At 44.1% G+C, this 26,472-nt stretch overlaps 1 protein-coding gene across 1 annotated transcript in view; it reads left to right on the forward strand.

Moving 5' to 3' along the window:
* Positions 1–26,224, forward strand: part of tnmd (tenomodulin) — a 42,965-nt gene extending 16,741 nt beyond the window's left edge. The window contains exons 3-7 of the mRNA XM_083651624.1: positions 10,627–10,767; positions 13,402–13,509; positions 19,371–19,530; positions 20,242–20,348; positions 25,083–26,224. Coding sequence (XP_083507750.1) covers positions 10,627–10,767; positions 13,402–13,509; positions 19,371–19,530; positions 20,242–20,348; positions 25,083–25,292 — 726 coding nt within the window. The 3' untranslated portion in view covers positions 25,293–26,224. The remainder of the gene's footprint in view (positions 1–10,626; positions 10,768–13,401; positions 13,510–19,370; positions 19,531–20,241; positions 20,349–25,082) is intronic.
* Positions 26,225–26,472: the final 248 nt, after the last annotated feature.

Below are 26,472 nucleotides of genomic sequence, written 5' to 3' on the forward strand. Positions count from 1 at the left end.
CCCTCCTGAATGCAACTCTATTACGGGGCCCAGTAGCAGTATCAAGCAGTATCAAGGTGATTTATTGCCAGAGAGAGCTCAAGTTGTTTAAAATGGCTGGTGTGATTAGTCATATATGCTTGGGCGCTGAAAGAGGGGCGCACAGAGCTGCTGTAAATTAACAGCAGCTGCAGACTGTAGTCGACCACAGCAAGGTGGTCAAACGTGGCAAGCGGCGGAGAGTCGCTGGGGGACCAGGAGAGAAAGTGGGTCATTACACTCCTTTCAGGTATGAGTAGGTTGACAGTATAGAGAGAGGTAGACTATGTTCAAGATTCAGAGGCTCCGCAATGATTTGATATCGGCAATAAAACAGCACAAGCATCATATTTTCTGAATTGTGCCAAAACTCCCCACTGAGCTACCACACAAATATGTACCTGCTATTCCAATCAGGTTAGCTCTAAGCTCTATTAAATCCTGAAAAATGTGACTCCTGGAACTGTTTCATTTTTTGGTCTATTTCAACAAGTTTTGTTTCTGAAGGGTTCTACATGATTTTTTTTTTATAAAACCTGCAACTTTTTTCTCATTGACCCAACAGAGAAAAAGACAAAGCAAGAATCATTCACGTCATGATGCAATGATGAAACAGAGGAATGTCTCTCTTTTGAACCTTGTTAAAATGATTCTTTACATAACCAGTTCTGCAGAGAACCTACTGTACATGCATCAGTTCGTGGCGCTTCACCTGACCAACAGCCATCTGTGTTACCCGACACCTATCTGATATCAATCTGATTTGGAGCAGAAGACTCAAACCAATTACCGTGTCAACCTCAAGCAAACTACCGCTGTGCCATAGGAACACCTTTCTTTGAGGGGTTTGGCAGTGGACTTAATAAGGTTTTCCGGTCTGTTGTACATTAAAGGAAAATCTACCCCAGGATACTCCTACACTGTAGGACTCATCAATGTGTTATGTTCAATGCATTCCAGGAGTTAATTTGTGATGAAGGGTTATAATTTTCTTCGCATGTCCACTTTCCACTAACATGCTTCCTCATCTACTTCTACTTCCGTCAATGATGTCCTACATTTCCCAGAATGCCTTTCAACAACCCCTAGAGAAGTAGTGTGAAATTGTTCATGCTTTCAATCAAATGTGGGCTCATGGGCACTTTCAATATAGCTGCTAGCTGGCCAAAGAGATGGTGAACATTGGGGCGCGTCCATGATCTCACACGCACGCCTTACTTAAAACATATTGAGGCCATTTACACCTGGCACAAACATGCATTTTCTGTGATCAGATTGCGATTAGATTGTGCTTGACCACTTGAAAGTACAGGTGTAGGACACATTGAGGACGGATTGCAATCTGATCACCCAAAAGGCATGTTAACGCCAGGTGTAAATGGCCTCATTGTGGCTGCATTGCATCATGCTCTATTGAGGCTACCATTGGTTGAGAAATTGGTCTCTGAGCCTCCCTGTATGATTGTCAAACATAGTTTCAAAATGATGAGTTTAGAAAGAAGCCCTTTCGCTTTGATTCTGTGTCTTTGGCACCAAAACCGGTTGATATTTTATTTAAATAGCTGACCACCCTCATGCCAAACCCCATTGAAAATATCTTGATATGACATCACGTAGTCTATTTGGCTTTTTTATCTGCACATAATATTACAGAAATTGGAGAAGGAGAAAAAAAGAGATACAGTACAGGTCAGAAGTCATAGGGCATATGAGGAGGAACCTCTCAGGGAATTAAAACAACATACAAAACACAAGTCTACAAGAGCAGAAGCATAATGATAAATAAAGTAAATACATAACAAAACAAACATGAAATTATTCAAACAACACAAGTATAATTTGTTATTATAGTGAATCTTATTTTTTAACAGTCTTAAAGTACTTTGCATCTTGACACCTCGCCTCTTCTTTGAAAGGCAGTGACCCGCACGCTTCCCTTAGCTTGGAATGCTCTGGACATACTGAGAGCCCTTGAACTGCCCTTTAGTGTTTGCAGCTGTAAAACATTTGAACATTAAACCGATGCTTTAACGAATGGCTTGGGTGACTTCCTAAAAGCACTCTAACCTCACACCACCTCAGTTCTAACTCTCCATTTAATGCTGCATACCCCCTATTCACATTTTTGTATGAATTCCAAAATCCTTTTAAGCTACCACAAATTTGCAAGAACTCAAACTCAAGTAAGCAACACCATTATCTACTTACCATCATATCATTTTCCCACTAAGATAAGTTAAAATTAGATTGGATTTGTTTGCCAAGTTTTTATATGTTGGTTTTCTGTCAGCACAGTGCATCTTCAAAGTCCAGTAGAGTTCGTCTTACAGTCAAAGCATCCATTGGCCTTTGATGTTGCTATTGATAGAACTTATGTCCTAAAGCTAAACGGAAGGGCTAACTTGAGCGCTGTTTCTTAATTGCTAGAATCCAGCTATACCTCCACAATTAACAAAACCACAGAAAAGAGCGGTTCTAATTACAATGCACAAGTGTTTCAATGCCTCTCAACTGTTTATATTTAGAGGCTGCCTCTGATTTTGTGTCCTTTCATTACATTGGACTGGCACATGTTGTCTACAGTCTCCAGTTAAAGTTCAGGATTAAATTCCTTGCCGTTATATTTGGAAGATTGTTCAGCAGTTACTTGCAAAAAGGGCCCAGTGTGGTTGTTGATTTGAGTGTCACTCACATTTCAGTGACTCAAAAAAATAGGATAGATAGGTGAAAGGGCACGACAATAGCCACGTGCAATTGCCATTATGTCGGATATAGCCCTTGTGATATTTTGGGTGACCACCCACTTAAATACCCAGCTTGGATGTTAGAGGACGGGGGGTGCACGGTGGGGGGTGGTGGGTGGATGTGGGTTGACACACATATGTCATTAGGGTTTAATAAGTGGGCACCTCCTGTCACAGATGTTTTTGGTGACTTATACATTGAACAGCAACTTCTGACACCTTTCTCTTGGCAAAGGAGCATTGACCATGAATAAATTGATCTTCACCCACCAATACTCCTGATTACTGGGAGTGATTAGCATAAGACAACATTTCAATTACAATGTTCACATGGTTCAAAATAATGCGATTTCTCTAATAATCAACTCGTTTACATGGATTAATTAACAATCGATCTATGGGTCTAAAAGGATCAGAAAAGAAACAACTTTCCCAGCACTTCGCTCACCATTCTAATGTACTGTACTCTCCACAATGTTGTTTGCTTTATAAACATCCAGGTTACTGTGTCTGGTGCACAGTTTAAAAAAAGAAACGCCACAATAAATCGAAAGACGTAGCAGGTATGTTAATTGGGTTATGCTTACTCTGATTGTCTTTAAGATGATCAGATGGCATTTGCATAATCATTTTAAGAGCTGGAGTATTGCCTCAGTCGGGTTATGATTGACTTATTAGTGTACACATATTCATTGACAATGCCTATGAATCAAACAGCTCATTGGCTATGAAATCAAGCACAACAAAAAAGATAGATGCAGTGTTTCTGTGTGGTTGATTTGTTACCGACACGTCATAAAATGGGTGTGCAGCCACCCATTTTCCCGCCATTGTTTATACGTGGCGCTGTGTTGTGCTCCGTTTGCTGTCAAAGTGGTCTTCAGTGAGATGGATATCACGCACTGCCGATGGGCTCATTTTCCCCTGTACCAGCTAAGTTGATGATGCATTAGTGACTGACCACTATTTTCTAAATTGAATTTTCCAAGCTGGCGCCTGTCCAAGAACAGCTGCCTGTCTTCAGAAGGCATCACCAAACAGCAGCCTGCATGCGCTTGGCAGCCCGAGAGCATTCCCACTCCCATTTATCCATATTCTTCAGACCTTGGGAGTTGACAGGCTTGGTAATCAATGTCCACAAGCATAATCCCCATGTCTCAAGACACTACGCAATCAGAACCCTCTCTCTCGCTCGCTCGCTCACTTTCTCTCGCACGCGCGTGTGTGCACACTCATTCTCTCTCTCACTCACACACCTCTCACAATGCCTGCAGTTTCACAGAGACACATGGTTACCTCCATTATATATATATATATATATATATATATATATATATATATATATATATATATATATATATATATATATAATATTGATTTACATGATAAATATATCAATCTGTTGAAATTACATTGCAAGAGAAAATATGCCCACAGACAGGCATACAAACACAATGTGTGAGACACTGAATTTATTGGACATGTGTTCACATGTGTGAAGGCCATCTGCACCGCTGGCTCTGGCAAATCTATATACTGGCTCAACTTATTTCCCCTGTGGATCTTCATTTTCCAGCAATATCTTCACAGGAGCCTGCTCTTTTCTCTGCTTTAACGTCTTATAATTCTGAGAATCCTCCCAGGTTTGTTTTCATTACCTCTCATATTCTCCCCTTTCTGCTGGAACTTTAGTCTCTTTAATTGTCACCAATCTAGGGGAGGATTAATTACGGCGCTAGTAATTGTGTTCACGTTCATTTGCAGAGGTTATGGCTTTGCAGTGGCAATTTTCAATGCGTCTAACAGAGACGTTTTCCTTTTGAGAGAGAGAGAGAAAAAAAACGAGGCGCTCTAATAAAATAACATTGCAAACCAGAGTGTAACCCTGGGGAGACATTAGCAGTGCAAGTTCTCATGTGACCGCCCATGTGAGGAGACTTTGGCTCTGTGAAGCCCAGCCTGGTGCAGCCTGCTACTGGAGGACAAGGAGCCCACGGTGTTGCGTCTCTGAGAGACGAGGAAAAGAGAGCAGAGAGAGAGAGAGAAAGCTTCCGATGCGTCGCTGGGAATGTTCAGATGATCAGACAGGCTCCTGTTTTCCACGCCGCAGCTGTTTTGCGTTTAAGGTTTGCAAAAAACAAAACCAAAAAAAAGTCAGATGATTTCTCGATACCTGGGAGACGACCAAAGTAACTGAGGCCCTTTTCTCATTTGGGCAGCTGTAATTCATTTAACAAGATGCTTGAAAACAATACGCACCGCAACAAATTTGCTCAAACTAAATCCAATAGTCTCGTTGTAAAAGCGGAGAGGACTTTAGAAGGGCTAAAACCAAAATAGGGCTCATTGTCAGGGCTGCTGCCCGCCTCAATCTATTGCAGGGCTGCCTATGGCCCCCAGGAGGCCCGGTGCTGTGTGCAGGTCCCACCCATCATCCACCCCCATCCCATCTCCACGCCCCACCCTCATGCCCCATTTCCCCCCCTCTGTGAGTGACAGACAGGCATCCAGTTCCGCCTGACTGGAGCCTCTATCTCCCCACCCTCAAGGACAACTAAGAGGACACGTTGCCAACTCACCCCTCCCACCGCCACAAACACCTACATACATACATGCACATATGCACACGCACACACACACACACACAGTCCCAACCGCGACCCACTCACCTGTAACAGCATCAGCGTCGACCTTTGCTTAATGTCCTCCGGTGCCACAGCGGAGCCCGTTCGCACAAACAACCCACCGCTCCGGTCGTGCCCGCCGCTCCTCATTCAGCTCCTCTCACCGGGAGTCGACGTTTGAAACCATCTGGGTGGAGGTTGTTAAAGGACCACCTCAGAGAGAAACCTTGAAGAGAGGGAAATAAACAAGGCATTGTCTGGGAACGGCTTCCAGACAGTTTGCACTCGCACTCCTGAGCGCGACTGTCTTCCTGGCTGTGGAGCGCTGAATTCTTTATACTGTACAACAGTGAGAGACATCGCGATGTGAGAAAAGACTAAGCATTCCCGACGGACACCGCGGAAGGCCGTTTTTCAAATGAACAACAAGCTTTGGCTCGCAGTAATGTTTCTTTGGCAATACGTAAATGTGCATTTCAGGTTGGCGCCAGGTTGTTTGGAATGTAACCTTGAAGTGTTCAAATACACTTTTCAGCTTTTAAAGAAAAACAATAACATTCACAGAAGGCACTGGATTGTTGTAGCCGCTTTGCTGTCTCAAAACTAACTGCCGTTATTCTCGTAGGCTATGTCCTCTCTGTATACTTCAATGTATTCTCAGAAGTTCTATCGCTGGGGAAAGTACCGGGAGTCAGCATTGAACTTGAGATTTGAGATTATTTGAGGTTGCTTGTGGCTGCACTAAAACCTAGAAATCATGCAACGTGGCGTCTGTAAACTGCAGATATTAATTTCTGCTTCTTAACAATAATATTAATAACAGTAATAATTTGGGCAAATAGGACATACTGTATATACAGCACCTCATCTTTGGGATGGGACACCAGACAATTTCTTTGTTGAAGCCCCATGTTGTGATTTGAACTGATGAGACTGGTGTATTTTTCCATAAGCATCTTGCCTAGTGCAGCTTTAGTATCACAGGGGTATAATTGTTTGAGACTTTCAGAAGTATTCAAAGTCTTTGGTGCCAAAGTCATCCTTACGGAGAACTTGTACATGGAATATGGCATAAATTGAAGCCTGTTTCTGCCCATTCAATGTCATATGGAAAAGCTAATTAACTTTCACGCTAGTTCTTTTTTGGCAAAGCCATGGCTTTTGCTATCATGCAAGAGCTTTCGTAGTGCAGTTTACTGGAGAGGGTTGCTGTTTAGAAACTGACTGAGACGAGTCAATTCTTAGGAATAAAGTCTTCCTGGAACCTCCCATCACAGTTTCAAGCCTGAAATATGTACTGTGATGAATTGTACCCACGCTTGTGTGTGTAACTGTGATGAGGATAGTATCAACACCAAAACAATAATGATCATCGTCATTACGATGAGGCAAAAATACTGCATTTTTGTGCGAAAACCTTAACCCTTTAGAGTCCACCTGAACGTTCCAAAATTCTACCACTAGGAGGTGCTGGTGTATATAGGTGTATATAACTGCTTGCTGTGTGCTCAGCCAATGTCGTACAATAAAAGTTTATACATCAGGGCACCGTGTACTGGTAGAGCCCGTACCACCAAGGCTTAGCCCTTCGCGCAGCTGACCCTGGTTCGAATCCAACCCGTGGATCTTTGCGACATGTCATCTCATCTCTCTCTTCCCACCTTTCCTGTCTGCCTATACTGTCCTATCCATTAAAGGCGATATGCCCCCCCCCCCCCCCAAATAAAAAAAAAAATTATACATCATGTTAAAGAGGAGAATGTGTACTTGCAGATAGTAAATCATCTTATAATTACTTGTAGTCACTCTTTCGAATTAACCGAAAACCAAAAGATACAAATACTTTTATGAAGGGTGGAAGAAATTGTAGCCTATGCTATGCCTATGAAATGCTATGCTGAACAGCGCTTGCTATGGCTAAATGGGGCTTGCATTCCCTCTTATATTACAAGAAGTCCATACACACCATACACCATACACACATCATATATCTGTATAGCTTATTTTGTTAGCTTTCATTGGATCTTTTTAGGGAACAAAACGGTGGTTGTACGCCGGAGATATTAAGCCTTAAACCGTGGTAATTTAAATTACCATTTTCTGAATGGGCGCATAAATCACACTGCAAGTTTCCCAACATACTGATGCGTCTACCTAAAAGTATCCAAGGAGGACGTACAGAGGCGATTCATTTCTATTTTCAGAATGCCAATTACGGTGCACAGCAGCAGCTTTGGATATTGAACCAGTTGAAGTCAAACTGTTGTAATACATTATTATCTATTTCAGCCTGGTGAGGTGGGGAGATTCTCACTGCTGGATTTTCATCAAAAGTGATAGCCTGCTGAAAATGTAATTCACTGTTTTAGTATAAATCAATAAGTCTCCAGAATCTATTCCCCCATTCCACCTTGATGTTAATATAAAAGAAAATGCTCAAATAGAACTTTAATTTGCCACACCGACTTTCAGACTGTTTAATCGCCCCAATTTTGCCCATAACGGCTCAATTGACACTTAAATATCAGGCCCATCTTAATTTGGCTTCCCCTTACGATTTTTAAGTTCTACTTCCCTTTTGAGCCAAGGCTATTGTGAGCCATGTTAATGGGGATTTATAGTCCAGTGCCATTCTCACAGTGATCTTCTATTAAGAATTATATTCTGTTCGAGCATTATTACTCTGCTCTCCCATTAAAAAAAAGAAAAAAGTGCATCATGTTAAATGTGATGCAGGATATTTAAATGTCCTGGAAAATGCAGGTTTAAGTGGACACATGACATGTTAAATACATATCTTGGACTGTAAAGTGAAACCTAATTTTACATTACAGCGTTTGAGGACATTCCGATGTTTTTGATGGGGGATATAAATCCTGATGGACTCCCATCTGAGTATATTCATTAATCACTTGTCTCATTGGCGAGGCTCTGATTTGCCGCTGAGACAGATGCAGATGAACTCAGCAATATATTTCTCATCATAACACAACCCTCACATAAATATTAATAGCATATTTTCAGCTGGTGGGCATGAATCATTTTATAGACACAGAATTTTAAGAGCCATCCATGCATATCCACGAACGGTACAAAAGCAAGCGGTTGTGATAAACAACAGAGCTCTAAGGGAACAGTGGAGAGAAAGTTCCAAAAGGGTCTTTATTCCATTACTTCAAACACACTTCTACTGATGCATTTCAATTTAGAGCTTGTCAAAATGCATATTTTCAATTTAGAGCTTGTCAAAATGCATATTTTCACAGCTCTAATGATTGTTAGCCCTAACTTAGTTGATGAATATGTCAATTCACAGATTGGATATCTGAAACTCCTTCACTGTGTATTGATTGTATATCAGTTAGAGGTGTTTGAGACAGAAACTGTATTCAAGCCTGTGAATACTGTAGTGTTAGTAGTGTTATCCAGATGTAGCTAGCTATCCCCCCTTAGATACTTACACTGGATATGATCAATCTGTAGTATTCAATGTATTCCAGCGTTCAGGAGTTGCTTTGTGATGAAGTGTTGCAATTTACTGTTTTGATAGGCCTACTTACTTTTGCTCAATTTGTCATTGTCTCTCATTGTCTTCTATTTCTTCTATTTGTGGTCTTTGAACGTTCATCTGATCTATTAGCAAACTGCTTTGACTATATTTTAGTCTAAGGCAGTGGTTCTCAAAGTACCCCCTTTCCCTGATTTCTGAATCCAAGTACCCCCTTTACCCGACTACAACATGTTGCTTAGAAAACTGCAAGACAAAACTCAGATGATGCAATGAATGAATGATAACCCACCTTTTGAAGAACATAACATCACAAAATAAGAAATGTAGTGAAAGAGTTGCAATTACTGCCTCCTGAGCAGATTTATTTTAACATTTCATTTATTTTCATGATTTATTCATACATTTTTCCATCTTCCCCTTTCTCTCAAGTACCCCCTGTAGTAGCTACCTCCACATATACCCAGTTTGGGACCCACTGGTCTATGGCAATATTCAGTTGTGCTTTTAACTTCCTTTAACACAAACAAAGACCTTCACCATAAACTGAAATGTACATTAGGTTTGGGCTGAGGTTAGCATTGATGACCATAGTAGTAGTGAAGGCTTTCTTTGGCCCTACCTTGAAGTAGCTTTGCCCGCAGCGTACGCTACACTGAACCACGTCACCTCCCGGTGTCGAATCACGGGCACCTTGGCTCCCCGCCAGCTCCGTCGGCGTATCCAATCGGTGGTTGTGTTGGGCCAATGCCACAACGTGCAGAGAGGACCCTTGATAAGGTCCAGGCATACAGCTACACATCAACTACTGGGTTCAGGTCAATGTCAAAACAGTCAATATCGTCAGTTCATGGTTTCAGTCAGCAATGTCTCTTCAGAGACCAAACTTGACTCCTCATGCCACATGGGCAAATTAATCCATTAATCCATCCATCCAATTGACAAATATTTCCTAATGAGCTCATATGGAGCTCTCCTCAATCCACCACCTCCCGTGTGCAGGCCAGACTGCCGTGAAGTGGCGTCCGCATGCTTGGCCAGATCAACCAATCAACAGCCCAAACCCCCTGACTTGTGTGAAATAATTAGCCAATCACTCAAAATGGTGGCTATGAATGACAGTTAACCTAACCAATGACTGCTCCTGAATTGACGTGATGGATCTGACGGATCCTAGCACTCTGCTTCTTAATCAGCAGTTAAGTAACCAATGACAGCTCACGGATCGCACCGTAACATTAGTCATTTCCAGTGGGCTAGCTCCATTTGTGAAGTAACTTAAACCTCCATTCTTACCAATGGCCTGCAGGGCTGGCTCCACTGCCTGCAAAAGACATCCGATTGCATGGAAGTGAATGGGAAAATGGCCGTACTTCTCACTTGATCTATGGCCCCATGTAAACACTTTCCAAAATGAGCCAAATGAGTCATAGTATAGATGACCCCTAAACTGACACAAATTAGACCACGGACCACCATTTGATAAGATTTTGTCCCAGGGTCCCCCATCTGATAAGATGTTTGCTTTGAGATGTTTTATTACAGAAAGTGTATGAAACCCATGAGCAAAATAGTCATACATTCTGTCATTGTGTTACTTATGGATGTAATTATAGGGAAAATAAATTATTCCCCTTTTTGCTGCGCTCCCCCTGGTACCCCCTCAAGGACCCCAGGGGGTCCCCGGACCCCATTTTGAGAACCACTGATCTAATTAGTCCCGTCTATGCAGGTGTATGACCATCAGTACAAAGCTGTGTTGGACGGTATGGAGACGGACAGCGTCATGGAGATCGACCCAGGTCAGCACATTGAGATCTTCAGAATGGGGAACGGCAGCGACGAGGTGCTTGAGGTGCACGACTTCAAAAATGTAAGTACAAGTTAAACGAGGGCGTGTGCGCTGTTCTTCCCTCGGTGAAAAATTGATAGCCCACTGTTATTTTGTCTCTTCATCATAGTTCCTCTACAGGGGAGTGATATTCACATCCTACCCTTTTCCAAATGTTGGAACAGGCACTTGAAACATTTGTCTCCTGCTAAAACCATATTTTCCTTGCACATTGTGTGGTCTCCCCTTTTTTGCCCCCCCCCCCCTTTGAAAAATCTACAGCAATATGTCACATCACATGTTACACTGAACACCCAATAACACAATCAATCTCTCTTGCTCTCTCTCTCTTCTCTCTCTAATACACACACACACACACACACACACACACACACACACACACACACACACACACACACACACGCACACATGCAAACACACATGTTGTTCATTCCACTTCCTGTTAGTGAAGCATATCCCAGAGGAGATTTGTTTGATTCCATGCTTTGCTACGGAAGACTGGCAAACAAGTGAGTGAGCAGAGTAATTCAAACCTCATTGTGATCAAATAAAAAATAAAAGAAATGGCCACCCAAGCCCACACAAAACGTAAAATAGGTTATAGCAAGTGTTAGCTTGGTGAGCTGAAGTTAGAATTGATTTTTGTCATATAAAAAAGGGGATTTTGCAGGTTATTACACAGACGAAAGCCACCTCTAAAACAATCTCCATCAAGCCTGAGGCTGTGTGAGGAATGGAAAATAGGGGGATTATGCCACCAGGACCATGGACCATGGGCAAAATACCCTCATTATTGTTTCAGGCTAATACCAGACTCATTCTAAAGGGAAGAAGAACTGGGGATAAGAAAAAATCCTGGCAGAGAACCAGAGTCGTAAAACAAACTTGTAAGAAATATTCTTAACGATCGAACAAGAGCTTCATAACAGCTACATACATTCAGGTAAATTGACTCGATCCATATTTTTTAAATGTTAACTCAATAGAGAGACTAGAGAATAGATAGTAAAAAGAAAATGAGTGTTTTGTGAGTATTGCAAGTATTACACGAACACCAAGTGAAAGCAAAGCTGGTACAGTCTCATAAATGTGTTGTAGACATGAATTATGTGAATAGAATGCCTCGATAGAATAGAATAGCAAATGAATGATATGTTTTAGTGATAAAATACAGTATAAACCAAGTTAATACCTGCATGGTGACATGACTCCAGTTCTTCATTCACAGGAGCTGAGAACATGCAGTTAATGTCGCTCTGTGCTGCCTGATTCATCTCTTGAATAAAGGTGGATGAGCATCTTGCATCTAAACGTCACCTTCGCTATCAGTCACTCATAAACATAGGCCCCGCCCACACGCCGCTTAATATGCTCACCTCCCCTAATCTGTCAGCGAGATCGCAATGCACCAAGCCTCCAATCAAAATATTGCTCAGACATGGATATGCCAAGTGGCTATTTTAACATTGTCTCTTCAAAAACTACATGATTTTTCCATTTCTCATCCCTGTAATAATGTGTCTTTTTTCATTTTCTGCTTGACCAACTTCAGTAATCATTGTATCTCATCACAAGATAGTCCTCAAATTAAACAGCGACTCATCACAATAAAGTCAGGCATCAACATTATGCTTTTGTGTTTCAGACCATTATGGCCCCATCCTTTTCCGCACAGATGAAATTACACGGGGTAGATTATGACAGGCATCACTTTGTGTCATGTCTTGTGCGGCCGGCAACTGCTCTTCAGAGTGACAGCAGCACAGGAAGTGGAGAAACAGCGCACACACATGGCCAAGTTAACCGATTCAAAGGAGATGTCATAGAATCACCATGTCGGTGTAATTAAATTTAGATTGAATCAAGTCCATTTTCATGGTAGCGCTTATACAATTTTCACTTGATACCATTTTAAAGTAAGCGTGGCAGATGTAGATCCGGCAGTCTATTCTAATACAGTTTGCTGAATGAGCGGCTCCACTCTGCAGAGGATAAATTGGATACGATCTGATCTGCCGAAAGTCTTTCAGAATTATTCCAGTTGAATATCTTAGATTAACATAGAATGGCACGGAGAGAGAATTAACAGATCTTTCTTGCCTATATTGAGGCTCTCTGTGTCAGACTGAAGAGAGCTAGCTACGGTCCACGTGCTGCAGGATCATCATTGGAGCTGTAGAGAGACTCCACACTTGACTGCGCAGATCAAGAGAGTGACAGGGACCTATGACTGGCTAATTCAATGGGGGAACTCTCCATAGAAAACACTTCATTCTCAACAATGTCACTTGGCTCTCCAGTGTCATATATCACGCAATGAAGTATTGTGGAGGCACGGTGCAACACCCCCGCACCAACAACCCACCCCCCCCTCTATTTTTCTCCCATTCAGTTTGAAAGCCGGAGCTGTGTTACAGAGGCCGAGAGCAGTGATCAGTTTTAAACCATATAAAAAGATCAAAACACACCTCTGCTCACTCTTTAGGTTTTAACGTCTCTGACTTGTTAAGAGCTTTGATTATCGGCAAAAAAAAAACTGAACATTTTAAAATGATTGCCCCTGTGCTTATGGGAAATCCACATCACAGAAGGTTAATGAATGATACATATATCTGAATTTCTGATTATTCCTTCATTTCTTATTTCTTTTCAAAGGGATTCACCGGGATTCGGTTTGCGAAACATCAGAGGTGCTACATCAAGACCCAAACGAGGAAACTTCCCACAGTGGCGGAGGTGGAGGCAGAGGACACCCAGTTACTGGTACGCCTCCTCCCTTGGCTGTCTTTAACTCACACACTCTCTCTCTCTCTCTCTCTCTCTCTCTCTCTCTCTCCAGTGCTACAGAAGCTGTCATGCATATTGTAGGGAGATAACCAGAAGAGAATAGTGTAAGCGCCACACAAATCCTCAGCCTGTCCATCTTATCCTATCTGCTGCACCCTTCTCTGACTGAAGTATATAAACTAGGGTTTGTAGGGCCTCTGAAAGCATCAGAAAGCTGCCCACAAACCCATAGCCCCTTTGTGGCTCACATCAAATAGTGTTTTGCTGTCAATCATCCGCCAATATTCATTTTTAATCATCCTCCTCCAAAGGCTTTACCCAAAATAGCCTAAAGGGGGAAGGGGTGCGAGAGGGGTCTGAGAGAGAGGTAAGCCATTAAAATGATATTTTTTAAAGATGTTTTCTTTGTAAATCTCACCACCAGGCTCCACTCCAAACTCGGAGCGATTCATCTCGCAATCAATCAATCAAAATACCCAATTTTTCAGTGTCACAGTGCAATTCACTGAGTGGGCCGTGTGTTCAAAGAGAAGATCCTTCTCTCAAATGTCTCTACTGCTAGCATGCACTCATTTACATTTCACATTGTAGCTGGCAAGAGGTATGCTGGCAAGTATCTGACGCTCTCTGTCTGCTCTCTGCTTCATTTTAAAAACAGAATAACCCCATTGTCAGTCCAAGCAAAACCAAGTCTGGCGTTTGACTTTAAGAACACACGCCCCCGTGATACCTCCGGCTTGGTCGGGCGTCCATACAGGCACGATTGGCTGTGTCTGCGGGTGGGAAGCCGGAATGTGGGTTTGTGTCCTGGTCGCTGCACTAGCGCCTCCTCTGGTCGGTCGGGGCGCCTGTTTGGGGCAGAAGGGAACTGGTGGCAATAGCGTCAGGTGAAAAGAAGCGGCTGGCAACTGCACATCGGAGGAACCATGTGTGTGTCTACGGCTCTCCCCAGATCGGCAGAGGAGGTGGGGCAGCAGGGGGGATTGGCCAACTACAATTGGGGAGAAAATGGCGGGAAATCAGAAAAAAATGATAATAAAAGAACACATGCTGTTGTACCAGACGACAAAAAACAAAACAAAAACTCCATCCCCCTTTCTATCGTCTTCTTGATGTCTGATAGACGTACACCGATACTAATTGCCCAGGCAGCACCATATGTCTCTGCCATTTCTGTCTCCTTTTGAGCATTGTCTAATTGGCTTAATTCACAGGTTTTAAATGAGTCGTCTATGGCCAGGAAAGTGAAGTGAAGTGGGACTATTTTAGAGGTTAAGGACACCTTTATTACGAGTACTATGATTAAAACAACTGATCCATGCACTATGGATAAGAATCCAGGCATTGTTAAATTGCATGTTTCTACAATATACTTCCAGCCAAGCAATATGAATGGTCACACAGTCATTATAACCTTGCTTTATGAAATTGCTAAGTTCCCCATCTCTCAAACTTTCTGCTGTTTTTTATTGTTCTTATTATATCATATATTTACACTACAATAGAGACAGCTTTGTCTGTACTACTTGTAAGTATTGTCGATGATGATCTTTACCATGATTAACTCATTGAGTGCCATGGACGTCTTTCGACGTCCAATTAAATAGTGACGTAGAGTGCCACGGACGTCTTTCGACGTCCAATGCGTTTTTTGACGGTGGGACGTCGATCAAAGCCTTCCGCATTTCCTGTACAACTATTGTAGCTATTGGAGGTCTATAACCTATTTTACAGAACCCTTAGGTGGCGACAGTGCTCTCCAGATTACAGAAATGTCAGGAATACACAGCCTGAAATAGCCGTGATCAAAGTGAACCCGCTCATGCTGCAGCCCAGAGCCATGTAGATTGTTCTGGCTGCAACTGACGGGGGCTGCGAACACAGTCAATCCGCGCACACAACTGAGCCCTTCTGCCTCTGTCTATCTGTCAGCATAGTTTCTCCACACGATTAGCCGCTAGAAAAGCAGCAGCCGACAATGAAAAGCCAAACCTTTTACTGCAGTCCGCGTGTGGCTTCTCCATGTTGCGCTGCCTGGGAGGCGGCGCACCAAAAGCACTCCGAAAATAGACGCTGCGTGCGTGAGGCTGTGTGTTACTAGTGTGGGGAGGAGTTTTCAGCTGAGGGGGGGGGAGGGGGTTGGGGCACGCAGGGCAGGACACAACTACACCACATCACTACATCAGAAAATATTACCTAGAGTCAGTGAATGTGCTTGAAATGCTGCATTTCACAAAAGGCTGAATATATCAGCTTATAATTTGAAATGCCTGAAAACGCTGAAAACAACCTATCTTCTCCGGCTCATAACTAAAGAACGGAAAATGGTATCAATAAACTTTTTTTTGCTGATGATACAATAGAGTCTCCTTGTTCTTTTTGCGTGTTCTGTGTTTACATAGTAATATCACACAATATTCTGTGGGCCTCGAGAAATCACTGAAAACGCTCTGAAAACTCTGGCACTGGGAGCGTCCGTTCTCCAAAAGTGGCTGGCACTCAATGAGTTAAACTTCAGCGATTTTGATGCTACGAGGATCTGCAACACCATCATAGCACGAATCAAAGCAGGAAAATCTCACAGGTTTTATATTACACGCCCACCTATTTGTTCTGAAAAAAGGTTAGACTTATTTTGTCATCTTTCCTTCTGCCGCTCACTGCTGCAGAAGATTTCTTCCCCCACCTCCCCCCCACAACAAGGCCGGATTACATGAGAGAAATAGGCAGCCAGTGGAGGCACTTTTAGGTAATAAACCGTGGCCTTGACATGACCTCCCCTCACATTAGACAGTAGCTGTGTGAGAATCATCCCACGCGTAGCTCTGGAGAGGATCAGCACGGGTCTCTCCTCAGGTGGCGACCACATGAAGCTCACAGGGGTTAAAGCCAAGCACTAATGGCTCCTGGCTCAGCCCGGCCGCGGGCTTGTAGGGAAGTGGGCTCAGAGCAAGCCAGGCAGGCTTTAGAGCCCAGCACAAAACAATGGGAAAATTTGTGGAAAAACTGCAAGCAGCTGATAAGGAAATTCAACCCCTGCGAGGGAGAACCAGGTGACAAACATGAATTGTTTGCCAGGATTTTTTTTTTCTCTCTCCTTTTTCAATTTGTTTCCTCTATGAAACGTCTGAGGGACTAATCCCTGGGCTGCATTCCAGTTCCTCCAGTCGGGAGATGAAAATCGCTGTCCGCCTCCCTCACACCCCATAACGTTGTCAATGGATGCCACTTGCTCCATTAAACACTCACTTAATATGGATGACCAACGCTCACTCCACAACCCAAAACCTCCCACTCAGACAGCCACCGCAAAGCAGAAAAACAATGCATTGACAAACAACACAGACTAGAACAGCCATTCGCAACCTGTAGGCCGGGGGCCCACTGGTGGGCCGCAAAGGTATTGCAAGTGGGCTGCCAAATCATTTGCAAAACATGATGATAATAGTGGGGGGGGATTATTATTATTATTATTATTATTAGGAGAATGCATTTCTCCATTGTTGAATCATACCATTATTTAATTTGTAATTGATTATTTGTTACGGTAATTAGCCTATTGCAGACAGCCCCTCACTTTTAGATCCTGACTTCTGTGTGGTGCTGATGGACAGCTCCTTTTATCGTTGAAACAAAAAGTGCTCTGAGAACACATTATTTGGCTTCTGTACAGTATAGAGGTCCGATGTGGGCCACAAACATTTTTGAGATTTTCAAGTGGGCCTTGAGTTGAAGAAGGTTTGGAATCGCTGAACTAGAATGTGTGTATGCCAAAGTCCTACATCCACATAGTGCTGAATTTAGTTGCATAATTGTCTGCATGAATATATGAGATCAATGGATGCCATAGTTATTAGCAACCCAAAGGTCACAAGTTCAATCACAAGTTCAATCCCCCCCCCCCCACATTCTATTCTAGATCTAGGATGACTGGGTGATATGCAGTGATGGTATATGTGGAAGGTATTGGATGTCATAAGAAAATCCATTGGTCTATAGCAAAGATAGCACCAGTAAACTGTCATGTTGCCAGATCTTCTCACCTTGGGACACCTTGGCAGGAGAGGATAAATTCATTAACTACAGTGCACAACTGGGGGGTAATTAAGTTAGGTACTGCAGGTGCAATGCATGAATACCCCAGGAACCGGCCCGCAAAGCAATTTTCCATCATTCACCGAGGTCCAATAGTTGATAAAAAGCTGCTTGTGTCTCAACAATGTATGGTCTGTCGATAGCACAAAGAAAAAGCCCTTCAAAAGTGTATATAAACTGGAGGGCTGTAATCATGTTGTCTGTGTGCTTGTCAACTGGCATTTAGAAACCTCTGCTCCATGCTAAAATACTGACCTTTCCCACTTCCCTCCAGGCGTTCTCTCCTGCAACTTATTGGAGTGGTTTCTCAGCTGTCAAGTCAAAGTCATGTTGCGAGCCCCGCGCCGTGACCTCCTCTTACTTTTCACACCAGATCCACTCGGCTTCAGTGGTTAAGAGGTCCAATTAGAGAGACGCTGTTTGTTCCACGACTTTGATTTTAATTCCTGAGACTGGCGAGCTCACTGGCTATAATGCCAGGGAGCGCCCCACCACCGCCATATATACCACCGCCCGCTGCACCCGTCCTCCGAGTCATCATTAGCTTAGCGTGATCTGCCCAGTGCTGAAAAGTCAGAGAGAAACTGTGTCAAAAGCTTGGCTAGTCTCAACCACCACCCGCACCCCCTAAACACAGCCTTTGATCTGTCGGAACGTGCGCGAGTCCCCCCCCCCCTCTTCCTCCCCGTCCGCAGGTCACGACTGCGTGACTTCACAACAAACAAGAATCGGCGTCGGAAAGCGAATTCTAATTCAACAGAGTGGGTGAGCAGGAGGGAGGGGCCGCGACCTCATACAAGTGATTCCCGCTCCTACTATAGCCCCAGGATTCCACATCCAGCTTAACTAATGTAGCAATGTAGCAATTACGCTTTAGAGCGGGAGAAAATCACCTTGTAAAAACATTGTTCAAGTGAACTGTTTTTCTGTTCTGCCTTGCTAATTAACAAGGGACTGGGAAAAGGGGGTTTGTTTGTATTTACATATACACGAAGAAAATAAATATCTGCACTGTTGGGGGAGAGCATTACCAAAAGCCTTCATATATCTCTATTAGACAACGCAGACATTAAGACATTAAGCAGTAATAGTTTACTTTACAGCTCATGAACTACTAGCCTGGGTGAACCCAGCCTCCACGTGACCTGCTCTCAGACCTGTTCTCAGTCAATACACCTAGTGACTGGGAACAATGAGAGCAGATCACGTGGGGGCTGGGTTTACCTAGGCTAATGAACTACAGTATCAACAAATTAAGCCCATTGATAGTGCTGGGTGCATTGTGGTCCGGGGGGGGGGGGGGGGAGGAAAAGGCAAGGCTTTTACTGTGTCTGACTGTCATATGAAACCATATTGCCGTAATAAAGAGCACTTCTAAAGTCATTTTAAAAGTCAAATCATCAGTGTCTGTGAATTTCAATGATGTACAGTAGAACAGAGAGAGCAGCCCAGAGGCATGAGGACAGAGGGGGGGGGGGGGGGGGGGAGAGAAAAAGCAAGAGAAAGAAAGGGAAGGCGATGCATTGGAAGTGAAGAGTCAAGAAGTTGCCACCCTCCCAGTGGACACACAAAGAGGTGATAGATAAAAGCAGGAGACTGGCGCGTTCTCTGTGGCTCCGGGGAGGAGAGTGCAAATGCAGGCCACAGGAGCAGACTGTGTGTGGGCTCCAACATTTGTGTCGGCTCCGACATGTGTGAGTGTACCACCACCACCAGTGTGCTGTGTGTGTGTTCCCTGGCAGGTGGATGAGACGGAGGCCATGGATGTGAAGGTGGAGGACTCCCAAGTGTGGGTTCCTGCCGAGGAGCCCATCGTGAACCGAGCCTTCCTCCTCAACTCCAAGATCTGGGAGATTTGCCAAGAGCTGCCCATCCACTGGATCCACCCCTCCCCCCTGAGAGGTGAGAGCATGGGGGCATCTCTGCCTCTAAACGCAGACTATTAACTCTCTCGCCGGAGGCCATCCCCATAGGTCCGGAGAGGCAGCGTGATTTGCTAAGCAGATGCGCAGCTTGACTGGGCTATTCTCCTCGTGTTTTGAAAGTTAAGATGGTCATCTGGAGAATAGGCAAGTTTTACTCATTAGCATCTGAGGGAAATTATCTGTGTTTTGCACAGTATCACAACAGCAACAGCATTGTTCAGGGCGGCAAGAAAAAAGCTTGGAATGAATTCCAGCTTATTTTCTCCTGAATGTTAGTAATTAACATCAAGCCACTGGGAAAAGAAAGACTAGAAGCCAGAATTCAGTCTCAGAGCTTTTTCATTTTAGCTCAATGGAAATACTGTTGCAACACAAGTGAATCAACATCTGCACTGTTGGGGTGTCAGAGGTAAAAGCACTCGCCTCGCACCGCAGAGACCCGGGTTCAATTCCTGTTAGCCGTTACTTCCGGCTTGGTCAGACTTTCCTACAGACACAATTGGCAGCGTCTGTTGGTGGTGAGCCGGTGGGGTATGACAACTGCACATGTATCTGAGGAAGCATGTGCTAGTCTACAGCTCTACAGTCTACAGCAATGACAGGGGGAATTGGCCAAATACAAATAGGGAGAAAACAGGAATTTGGGGAAAAAAACATCTGCATTTGCTTGCTCTTCCTATTGGTTTAGATGCCGAGCTCCAGGAGATGGAGGATCTGGAGGACACACCTGACGCAGAGGTCACGGGTCAGCGCTTCGCTCGCGATGTCCTGGATCACGTTGCTGTAAATGACTATGTAAGTACTTCACCACGCCCGGCCAGGGACCGCACCGTGAGATACAGTAAAGCCACTGCAATGAGTCCTAGCTGTGCTTAGACTCTTTCCGCATATAAATTGCTCACTAATTGATGTTAAAATGGACGTTGTGCACCAGAGGGCATAGCAATTGCTCTATATATCTGTTTAAGTAAGGCCAGTTCATTGCAGACTCCCTTAATGTCTCTCCGTTAATTGAGAGGAATATCCAGCCTTTCGAAGGCAGCATCTTCTGCCTACAGTCCTCGATCACTCCTCTTCTCACTCTGCTTTCTGATGCAGGACAAAGGAGCACTCCCAAGGTCACACATCGCTGAATAGATAGGCTATATTTATTAATAGCACCTTAATTATCAAAGCATTATCAAATTAATGTAAAAGCCAAGTGCCATATTTTTGGTGTACTGCAGCTACAGGTTAATTATCCTCGACATCCTTGACATCACATATTCAAATATGTTACACTCAGAGAAAATTATGCACTCACAACCATGCAGACACACATAGACAAGCAATTACCCATGCAAAGACAACACACACACACACACACACACACACACACAGACACACACACACACCCACGCATGCATACTACAGACATACACACACATACTCCCTCAACACCGGCAGTTGTCTAAGTAGCCACTAAAGCTAAATTCAAGGATAATGAGATGGGCTGTGTCTCCTCCACTGAGCCGTGAGGAACTGTGAGAGACACGCAGAGAAATGAGACGCGCCCGATAATATTAACATTTATCAGGCAGGTCCGAGGAACCCCCTTCCATGCTCAACTCCTCCATTTCTCCCGGCTGCTCTGTCGTCTTCCTGGTCGTCTGCGGCTGGAGATGCGGCGCTATGCAATTAGAACATACCAGGGGATGAAAAACTCTGCTCTCCCTTTGAAATGTTCTGCCTCTATCAGCCGAGTAATGCATACCGCCGCAAACCATTCCAAGACCTCATCCAGCGTTTGTGGCTCCAGCGATAACAAAGGCCTTTGTGGCCAAGCAGAGGGCAGGCAGCAGGCAGCAGGCAGTAATTGGGAGGCTGCACCCCCCCGTCCACGCCAGTGGGATGCCACATGTGTTATTCCAACCATTGCCCCCCCCCCCCCCCCCCCCAGAGCCACAACTTATGTAAATGTATACACCTTCACCACACCACCAAGCACACACACACACACCTTTTATCTACTTCTTTCTTACAACAAACACACACACCGATACACATACACACACCGACACACACAGATACACACAAATGCCCTCCCCCTCACGTGTTCATCTGCGTTTCACACGTCCGAATCCTATTTCAGTGCAGCCGCAGCGTCCCCCCCCCCCCCCCCCAGCGCAGAATAATCACGGGAGTCCTTGTGACAGAGGCTGGCAGATATATGGGGACGACCTTTAGCCATGGCTGCCACGTTAGAGCGTAGCGTGGAGCAGAGGCGGCCCTGGAAATCTCCAACTGAATAACTATCATCTGACAGCGCTGAAGGAATGCTACCACTGTCCTTGACCCACATAGCAAGGATGAGCCTCCAATATGAATTGACCTCGCTGTGGAATAGGCTCTCTCACACGCACACGCATGTAAACACGGTGGTCAGGGGTGGTATGACCCCTGCGCCCAGGCCCCTAACAGGCAGGGCCAGGCTAAGACTATGGCTGTTAGAGGTGTACAAGCGGATGGAGGTCAAATCTGTCAATCCAAGCGCTGCTTTAGCCTGCGGTAGCATCTCGACACTGAGGCGAACTTGAGCCCCGCATCACTTAAACCAGCAGTTACTTTTTACGGAAGTAAAGAAAAATAATAATAAAAAAAGATGGGAGATAGTCGCTCACTTTTTATCACCGGTTTCGCAATTATTGGTAAACTTACTTTCTTTGTTCCATCGGCATAACTTTCCGGCAACCAGATTCCTATGTTATGCTTGTTAAAACTGAAAGGAATGAAAGCGATTCACTTAACCACAATTCAGCAGCATGACTCGTCTTTTTATATATTGTCAGAATCCGCTTTGTTCGCATTCATTCATTTCTGCATTTGAAGTGGAATTTTCACACCTGTCCCTCCATACAATAGCAGTGAATGGAGAGTGAGGGGGGAAAAAAGAAAAATTCTTCAATCGTTTCTACCGGACACAGCTAAGAGAGAATCGACAATTTCGGGGTTATATCACGGCCAGACCGCCACAAACCGTTTTCATGGGGTCCTATGTGTAAGTATGCATGCGTGAGATCAGGATGTAGTTCATGCGTCAGGGTCAAAGCATTTCACACGTTAGTTACACTGTCCAAATAAAAAACCTTTGTACACACAGGAGGGTATGAAGCAGACATGTTATCTGGGCTGTTTTGATCCCAGGATGAATATGATGAGCTGGTCTATGAGATTTAATCACACAGCCAGGCCCATGAAGAGTGGTGATCAGTGTGTGTGAAATGACGGCAACAGTGTGGAAACGAAGGAGGCGCTGATTTGATTTGTTACATCTTATTGAATGACTGACAAAGTTTTCTACTCTGCAGACTCATTCATATCCTAGGCCTCATAATACGCATGGACGTGTGTGTGCGCCTGTGCGTGCGTGTGTGTTGCTTGTGTATGGTATGTGTGTGCGTGTGTGTTCATGTCTCCGTGCGTGTGTGTGTGTGTGTGCGCACGTGTGTGTGTGTGCGCACGTGTGCGTGTGTGTTTGTGCGTGTGTGTTCATGTCTCCGTGCGTGTGTGTGTGTGTGTGTTCATGTCTCCGTGTGCATGTGTGTGTGTGATGAAATCAAATGCAGAAAGGGGGTAATGACTTTTACTCTTCATTACTGCTGCTTGTTTGTGAGTGACTGACTGATTTCCCAAGGTGCACCATTCTTATCACCACAGCATCCCACTAGAGACGGGAACTCAAAGCCACAGTGATTAATATGTACCCTCCGTTTTAAAAGGATAGCGCCGGGTAATTGTCTTTAACAATGTTACCTATTGGCTGTTTGTTTTGGTAAACGCAACGTTATTTGAATGAAATATTTTCCTCATTTTCCGAGCCGGAGCGCTCCAGAATTCCTAACATCACAGTTTTTGGGCTGTGAGGAGCAGATAAGATTATCGTTGGTCCATAGACAGCTTTTGTGTTGCTTCCGTAACAGATTGTTGCCGGGAAGCTGATGACCTGAAACTTGACTGAAACAATAAATCATTAATAGCCTACCTGCGTTTGTCACAGTCATAAATCAAACAGTCCTTACATAGCACATCCCTCTCCTTTCCTATGTGTTTTAAGTATGTCTTTACGGGCATGTAATTGTACTCAATTTATCATCACTCACTCAGAACAGATGCGATTCAGGATTTGTGCGCGCACGTGTGTGTGTGTGTGTGTGTGTGTGTGTGTGTGTGTGTGTGTGTGTGTGTGTTATGCAGCTTATTAAATACATTTTACAAAAAAAGATCCAACATCTGACATGATCTAAACAACAACAAAATATCTGTAAACTGTGGTGATGGACTACCCACTGCCTTCACCTAAAGCTGCAACAAAGCTCCTTATTCCCATAGTCAATGTAATGGAGGACTATGTGTTCCTATGGGTCCTGTCCTCTTACAACACCAGGCTGGAACAATTCCCCCACATCTCCTCTCCCTACAGAGGACTTGTGTTTTGTTCCAGACTATTGGAACTAGCTGACTCATAGTATGCACTGTAGAGAATAATGCCAGTTCGTTCTGGATGTTAGGTCCGCGGAGGCCATCGACTCTCGCATCCAAGCTGTTTAACGAGACAGTGGCGGATCGTCTCTATGGATTCATTTACTACCGGAGATTGAAACGTGGTCAAATGCATATCGAGGGCGGCCTCCGCCTCGGCTAGTGGGGTGAGGTAAGTGGCACTTCTCCGAACCCCATTTGGAGTTGCTCTTGATCAAAGGCACGACACTCAGCCCCGACGAGTCTAGAGAGGGCATGAACCATGCAGCACCAATGGAAAAATCCAAGGGCCATTAATTCTAGCCAATTTACCTTTGGTTTGGGTTTCATTTGGCCCCTCTATAAATTCAGAGGCAGCCAGTGAGAGCAAATGAAAGGATCCTTGTTAGACGATCATTACTCCGCTAATTGCTTTAGGAATGTGCCATGCACTTAAATTCAAGGTCAGGGGGAGGGCGCCAAGACAGGGGAGAGATCTCATTTGAATGCACTAATGGAGGAGGGGCAGCCATTTTCGGTGCGGCGTGTGGGCTGCGGCCGAGGGAGTACGAGGTCAGAGATGAAAGAAATCATGTAATTATGCCGGTAAGCAACAATGCCAGAGTCCCTCTGATTGAAGACGGGCCTGGCTGGTAGAGGAGCTGCGAATGGCCGGGATCAGAGATGGAGCAGGAGTACCAGCTACCTCTGGCATAACGGAAAGGTCAAGGGTATTATATCATGTTTTATGCTCCCGGAGCTTAAATCAAGGCAGCCCACTTTCAGAGCTATCTTGATCTCTTTGTCACCGGCGTCAGGCACGGCACATCTTTGCCACCGCATTTCCACAGACATCAATTCTGATCATTTCGCCGTCTGTTTGGTTTTTTCATATATTTCTCCTGACCTACAGCCAAAGCAGGCTCATCAATTCACACCATCAAATCCTCTGTGTCTGCCCTTGCCTTGGGAGAAGTGGCATTTGTCATGTGTGTGTGATTGTGACCGAGCCCTATCCCGTGTCCTTTGCAGAGAGACGTCGGAATTGAACTGGATAACCGCCTGGACGACCGGGGCTATTGCTGCCAGCACTGTCGCCGTGGTTACCGCTACTGCCGGCGCTACCACGAGCCCCTGGGAGGCTTCAACCCTTGGCCGTACTACTACCAAGGGGGCCGGGTCATCTGTCAAGTTGTCATGCCCTGCAACTGGTGGATCGCCCGTATGCTGGGGAGGATCTGAATGGGATGCACGCTGTCTGGGTGCAATACTGTTTGCCATTGTTGGTGCAGTTCTCCTCCGATAAATATTCCAGACCACTGGTGAAACCCGTTACACAATTAATATCCAATCTGAAAATGGGTGCATTGACTGTCAGTCTGTCTTCACAGTCTGGTGTTTGGGGCGTTTTGATTATTTTTCTTAAACAGAATTGTTTGTGTAGGTTCAGTCTCATTTTAACTGCTTATCCAGCCATTTAATCCAGTATGTATCCTTGCCATGTCATCCTGTGCACTTCTTGCAATTTAGTTTCAAACATGTCATCATTAACAATCTTTTTTTTTACAAAGAAATATATCAGAACTGTCGGTCCGGATTCTGTTATGCATTCATGCTTTACTTTGTCAGCTCAAAAGTGAAGCTTACTGTACCATATGAAAATGTGTATATGTACTATATAGCAATTGTACATCTATAGATGTCATACTCATTTAATTGCATATATATTCTCTCTTTTTCTGGCATCATGTTGAGTCAAGATTTATAATTATACGTGTAGACATCCACCTCTTCACTCTGACTTAAAGGAATACATGTAGTTCACCAAAAATGAAAATTCTGTCATCTGCTTTTGGGTGAATTTTTGCTGTTGTCTTATCCTGCATTGTTTTCACTATAATTGCAATGTGCAAAAGTCTTCAATGGTGTGACAGTTCACCTTTGCTTGTATCAGGACTAGAATTAATGTGGTGAAAGTGATATCTGTAACACCACATCTCAAGCTGCCAGGTTGAACTAATTCTATTCAAGTGACAGATAAGAAACAGGAATGGATGTTCTGTTGTGGATAGATATTCAAGATTCTAGACATATTCAGAGGTCAAACAAGAAAGACAAAAATGTCGAGCATTCTTTCACAATGCAGTCCTCCATACTGTACATTTGAATATGTTTTATACCAATTAAAATTTCATAGTTTGAATAATCTCAGCTGCCTTCTTTTTTAAGATGTACAGGTCATGGCTTATTTCTATGAATAGATGGTACAGTGTGTTTTTCTTGAATGAAATCTAATTCCCTGGTACATTTGTCAGAAAGCTGTTTGATAGACATATCTCCAGTGTTGGGGAGTAGTGAACTACATGTAGTTCATGTAGTGAACTCATGTACTAGACGGTCTGGTAGAACGAAATGAAATGCG

Source organism: Poromitra crassiceps, assembly GCF_964638095.1.
Source record: "Poromitra crassiceps genome assembly, chromosome: 15".
NCBI lineage: Eukaryota > Metazoa > Chordata > Actinopteri > Beryciformes > Melamphaidae > Poromitra > Poromitra crassiceps.